Source organism: Leopardus geoffroyi, chromosome A1 (assembly GCF_018350155.1).
Source record: "Leopardus geoffroyi isolate Oge1 chromosome A1, O.geoffroyi_Oge1_pat1.0, whole genome shotgun sequence".
Taxonomy (NCBI): Eukaryota; Metazoa; Chordata; class Mammalia; order Carnivora; family Felidae; genus Leopardus; species Leopardus geoffroyi.
In genome coordinates this window covers 198,690,062-198,696,281 of record NC_059326.1, presented here as the reverse complement: position 1 = coordinate 198,696,281, position 6,220 = coordinate 198,690,062, and the positions used below count along the sequence as shown (strand labels likewise).

At 44.2% G+C, this 6,220-nt stretch overlaps 1 protein-coding gene across 1 annotated transcript; it reads left to right on the top strand.

The window, feature by feature from the left end:
- Positions 1 to 4,497: 4,497 nt before the first annotated feature.
- On the top strand, positions 4,498 to 5,924 carry HSPB3 (heat shock protein family B (small) member 3). The gene has a single exon (XM_045438157.1). It carries the CDS (start codon positions 4,684 to 4,686, stop codon positions 5,155 to 5,157), a length of 474 nt encoding a protein of 157 aa, XP_045294113.1. The 5' UTR covers positions 4,498 to 4,683; the 3' UTR covers positions 5,158 to 5,924.
- Positions 5,925 to 6,220: the final 296 nt, after the last annotated feature.

The following is a 6,220-nucleotide window of genomic DNA, read 5'->3' as shown; positions in this document are numbered from 1 at the left end:
ACTTAGCAATGAGGCTGACCGACCTAACCGAGGGCAGAGTCGGTGGTAGGGCAAAAGTCACTCTGCAGCAGTGTGGAGGGTGACAACTGAATACAGACCACAAATCCAAGGACATGGGCTGTGAGGGGATGAGAATAACCAGCTCAAAGGTGACAGAAGGTCTAGGAGGTCTTGTTTTAAAAAGATGGGGCACACTTGATTTCAGGCTGATGGAGCATGGATTCTGAGAGACTGGAGAATACCCAGGAAGGGGTAACTGGCTGGATGAAAGCCCAGAGGAGGGGGGAGGGGACAAGGGAATCATAAGCAAGGCAAAGAGGCTCCTCTCTTTCTGACATGTCTGGGTATCAACGTAGAAGGGCCTCAGGGGAAGTCATTTCATCTGGGAGAGTGAGACCAGGACTCAAGGGAAAGCCTGAGGAGTGGAAGACATTTGCAGTATCCACTTTGGAGAAATAGGAGAAGCTGGTCGAAGTAAACAGAAGGATGGCCCAGCGGCATCAAGGGCCAACAGAAATAAGAAGTACAAAGTCCGTAGCAGTTTGAGGTTTTTTTCCCTATAGTTTTCCAGGCACTGTCTTAGGTGCTGGGGATACAGTAGCGAACCCTAAGTTTCTTTTCTTGTTTTTTTAAGTTTATTTATTTTTGAGAGTGAGAGAGAGAGAGAGACAGAGTGCAAGTTGGGGAGGGGCAGAGAGAGAGAGAGAGAGAGACAGAGAGGGAGAGAGAGAGAGAGATAGGGAGACACAGAATCCGAAGCAGGCTCCAGTCTCTGAGCTGTCAGAACAGTCTGATGTGTGATGCAGGGCTCCAACTCACAAACCATGAGATCATGACCTGAGCCGAAGTCAGACACTTAACCGACTGAGCCACCCAGGTGCTCCATGAACCCTATGTTTCGGACCTCAAACTGCCATTGTCTGCCTTCCCCAACTGGAATATAAATTCATAAGTAGGATGGCTTTACATACTGGTAATGGTGATGAAGATAAAAATAGAGTACTGTAATGGAGTGACAGATGGAAGATCCTACTGGATGGTCAGGAAAGGCCTGTCTGAAGAGATGACCTTTGACCTGAAGCCTGAATGGTACAAAAAGGGCAACCTTGAGACATTCTGAGAGTGGAACTTTCAAAGAAAAAGGGACTCCAGCACAACAAGCCTGAGGAAGAAACAAACTATAGTATTCAAGGACAGACAGTGTGGGCGAATCATAGGATCAAGGGAGAGAGGTGAGGAGGAGGTCATCAGGGACCAAGTACTGCTGAGCCTTGAATAGCTGGGGGTTAGGGGTGCCAATAACCTGCACAGTTGAAAATCCAAGTAAACTTTTGACTCCCCCAAAACTTAACTACTAATAGCCTTCTGTTGACTGGAAGCCTTACCCATAACATAAACAGCCGATTAACACATATTTTGCATGTTGTATCTATTATACTGTGTTCGTACAATAAAGTAAGCTAGAGAAAAGAAAATGTTATTAGGAAAATCACAAGGAAGAGAAAATAGTACTAGACTGTATTTGTAGAAAAAACAAAAACAAAAAAACCCATGGCCGAGAGACAGTAGGGCAAGAGTTGGGGCAGAAAGACCAGTTTGGAAGCCTGGTAGATTCTCCAGAGGGAGAAAGGGCCAAGGTAGTTGATGAGGAGGAGGGGGGCAGTTCTGGGGTGGGCAGAGTCAAAGGGCAGTTTTTGGAAAATGCTGGGAGAAGTCTTGGATGTTGCATCAGATGCTCATGCCTAACCCAGGCAACTCACAATCCCACGTGGAAACACCACTCACATCCGGTCCTCCTTGCCTATTTTAGAGGTCCCCGGAGGCAAGAAACTGTAAGATTAATTGGATACATTTTCCTCTGACCACCCTAACAGAATTTTTTTAAGAGTTTATTTTTTAGGCAGTTTTAGTTTTAAGATTTTCAGTTTTTTTTTTTTTTTTTTTAATTTTTTTTTTCAACGTTTATTTATTTTTGGGACAGAGAGAGACAGAGCATGAACGGGGGAGGGGCAGAGAGAGAGGGAGACACAGAATCGGAAACAGGCTCCAGGCTCTGAGCCATCAGCCCAGAGCCCGACGCGGGGCTCGAACTCACGGACCGCGAGATCGTGACCTGGCTGAAGTCGGACACTTAACCGACTGCGCCACCCAGGCGCCCCTAAGATTTTCAGTTTTAATTTTTTAAATAGGCTTTCTTTTTTACAGCAGTTTTTTAGAGCAGGGTTGGGGGAGGGAGGGATGAACAGATAGAGCACAAAAGATTTTTAGGGCAGTTGAAGCTACTCTGTATGATACCATAAGAGTGGATACATGCCATTACACATTTTTCTAAATGCATAGAATGTACCACACCAAGAGCAAACCCTAATGTCCACTGTGGACTTTGGGTGATCCTGATGTGTCAATGTGGATTCACCAGTTGTAACAAATGTACCTCTCTGGTGGGGGATGCTGACAATGGGGGAGGCTGTGCACGTATGCGGGCAGGGGTTATATGAAAAATCTCTGTACCTTTTTCTCAATTTTGCCATGACTATGTCTAGTACTTTAAAGCCAAATCCTTATTATCTTGTCTATTTCCTGCCACGGGCAATGAGCTCAATTCTTACCTCTCAGAGCAGCTCTGATGAAAACACCTCTCAATATTTTATGAGTCAGAGGATGTTGACATGTCTAAAAGAGTACATTTTTCCCTCCAGGGCCACCAACCTGTAAAGTGCAGGTGAAAAAACCTGAGTGTGCACAGCATTATTAGGGCATGTTCTTAAGTACCCACTAAAATGTCTGTGGAGGTTCTCAGAGTAATAAAAAGGAGCTAAGGGAGATCATTCCCTCCTGTTTTCTGAAGTTTCATTTTTTAAAAATCTTTCTTTCATTCTAAGAAAATGGATGTGATTTATTTTAACGTTATTTATTTTTGAGAGAGAGAGAGAGACAGAGACAGAGACAAAAAGACAGAGAGACAGAGTGAGAGCGGGGAAGGGGCAGAGAGAGAGGGGGACATAGACTCCAAGGCAGGCTCCAGGCTCTGAGCTGTCAGCACGGAGCTCGAACCCACGAGCCATGAGATCATGACCTGAGTCGAAATCGGACATTTAACTGACTGAGTCACCCAGGCCCCCCAGAAAATGGATATGATTTTTAAGGAAAGTTATTCCTGAGTCTACCTGATCTAGAAAACACTAACCTCCGTGGAGTGGAAGTTTTCTATATTTTAAGCCTTCTTGTGCATTTGTACGTTAAACACACTGTTAGAATAAAAAGCACAAATGTGTTCATAGTGAAAAGCCAATCTCCCTCCAGCCCCTTCCTCCCAATCACTGTCACCATTGCATGAGGTAGCCCCGGCCTCAGCCACGTATCTTTTAGAGAGATTCTATTTATATAAGCAAATACCTACTTATACAAAAAACAAAAACAAAAACAAAACCCCATAAATAGTAGCATATCATATGCTGTTTTTACTTAGCACATTTTGGAGATCCTTCTCCAGCAGTGGGTAAAAAGTTGCCTCATTCTTTTTCAATATAGGTTGAATATAAAGGGTGTGATAGTTAAGAAATTATGGGTCATTTATTTTTGCCACTTTAATAGCGGAGCTACAAGTAGACTCATCCTTAGCTTTCTGGGCCTAACTATCAAGTAGTTCAACGCTTTAACATTTTCCCCTCCCCTGTGGCTTTATTTTCATTACTAAGTTCCTCATTCTATGCCCCACTCAACCCCCATCTGAGGTTTGACATCATTATCTAACTTAGTCGACTGATCTCATTTTTGATGAGTCAAATATAATAAACCCAGATGACTTGGCTCAAATGTCCCTTCAGGACAAGTGATGAAAAAGATGAAAGGAAAGAAAATGTGTAGGACAGAGGGCTGAGAGTTTGGTGAATGTCTGAAATTTGAGTATGTGTCTGTGTATCTTTTTTTTTTTTTTTTTTTAATTTTTTTTTTTTTTCAACGTTTATTTATTTTTGGGACAGAGAGAGACAGAGCATGAACGGGGGAGGGGCAGAGAGAGAGGGAGACACAGAATCGGAAACAGGCTCCAGGCTCTGAGCCATCAGCCCAGAGCCTGACGCGGGGCTCGAACTCACGGACCGCGAGATCGTGACCTGGCTGAAGTCGGACGCTTAACCGACTGCGCCACCCAGGCGCCCCTGTGTCTGTGTATCTTAATTCCTAGTCAACTATAGCTACATTCATCCCTCCCAGCTTTGCACTTGGAGACAAGGGAGACAGAAGTCTTAGCTCATATTATGAGTACACATCTCTGGACTATGGTAAGAAGTCACAGTCCCTTAGATCACTGCAGTTCACAAGGACAGACACTCAGAAATTCTGTAAATGCTGTTTCTGATTCTAATTCTCCTTTTCTCTTGAGGTAAGCAAAGCAGACACATTTGCCAAGGATAGCTGAGAATGTAAGGGCGATCCTTGCCTGGGCAGCTTCAGCCGGCCGTGTGCTAAATGCAACTTTGAACCATACCCTATAAATAGCCGTTCATTGTCAGCGCGTGTGAAAAGACAAGAGTGGGTGTGCGGCGGTAGGATGCAGGCCTAATTAAGTAGTTGCGTCTGCGCAGGGTTCCAAGCGAAGAGCCGTTGCGACTGATAATCCAGTCAGTAGGCAACTGCGAGGGTTTGCTCCTGACGGCACATAGACCGAAGCGAAGCGGTTCAATGCTGGCTTTGACTCCGACCATGGCAAAAATCATCTTGAGGCACCTCATAGAGACTCCGGTGCGCTACGAGGAGGAGTTTGAAGCTCGAGGTTTGGAAGACTGCAGGCTGGATCATGCTTTATACGCGCTGCCGGGGCCAACCACGGTGGACGTGAGCAAAGCCAGGGCGGCCCAGGCTCCTCGGGTGGACTCAGTGGTGGAGATGCCGACCCAAGAAGGCAAGTCCCGCTTCCAGATCCTGCTGGACGTGGTCCAGTTCCTCCCCGAGGATATCATCATTCAGACCTTCGAAGGCTGGCTGCTGATCAAGGCTCAGCACGGAACCAGAATGGATGAGCATGGTTTTATCTCAAGAAGCTTCACCCGTCAGTATAAGCTGCCAGATGGCATTGAGACCAAAGATTTGTCTGCCATCCTCTGTCACGATGGAATTCTGGTGGTGGAAGTAAAGGATCCAGTTGGGACTAATTGACATCAATTCCTGTTCTCACGGCTCCAGGAAGATTAGAGTTCAGCCAATGGTACCACAGGGAGTGTTTGTATTAACCACATTTGAAATGGTTTTTGTGAAGATTAAAAGTAGAGACATAGTTCCTGGTATGTTGTGGTTGTTTTTGTCGTTCTCCCTCAGAGAGGAAAATTGTTAAATGTTCCTACCGTTCAAAGCGATGCTATTCTTACACCCAAAACAGTGACAGTTTAGGAGGTGGGTTTCAGACTAGTGAAGACTCGGAATTATTTCCTTGTTACTCCAACAATGCCACAGAATCTGCTTTTGTAATAATTGATGGCAAAAGAACCATACTGATATCTTATCCATTTTATGAAGACTCTTTATATTGCTAAAAAAAAAGCTGTGATTCCCTTCACTTGGACAAGCTCTTCTTTTCCGTGAATTTTAATTGAAGTGGAACTTTGTAAATATAGAGTGTGAAGGTTAAAATACAGTACTTTGAAATTGGATCTGAAATATATTTATGATTCACTACAGCTGTCACTGCCTTAAACATAATATTGGAATGTTCAGATATGAATTTTATTTTTAAAAAGCTCTAAATATGTACCCCATTTTTAAAAAGATGAACTGAATCCTATTTGAATGTATTTTTGACAACAGCATATGTTCTGTGGATATTTATGCGATTGTACAAAGATATGTGTTGACTCCTACCCTTATAAGTTCGTACTGAGAAACCACTTTTAAAAGTACAGTTACTGAATTAAAGAGTTTTAATCTGTGTTCTTTGATGCTGTTTAAAAGTTTAGATTTCAGAAGATGGCAAAATGTACTGCATCTGCTCTCTGCATAATCCTCGGCTTTAAATAGCCTGGCAGGTCGGGGAGGTTCCCAGGCCTGGGCTCCCACAGGGGGCTAAGTTTCTACAGTGCACTGCCGAGCGCTGCTTCAGCTGAAGGGAAGGGCTGAGACGTTGGAGGTTGAGGATTTGCTTTAGTAGGAGTACTGCCATCAACAGCTGGTCTCTGGGTCATTCCAAACATTTGCTATCTCCTTCTGTACACGCTAAATACTCCTC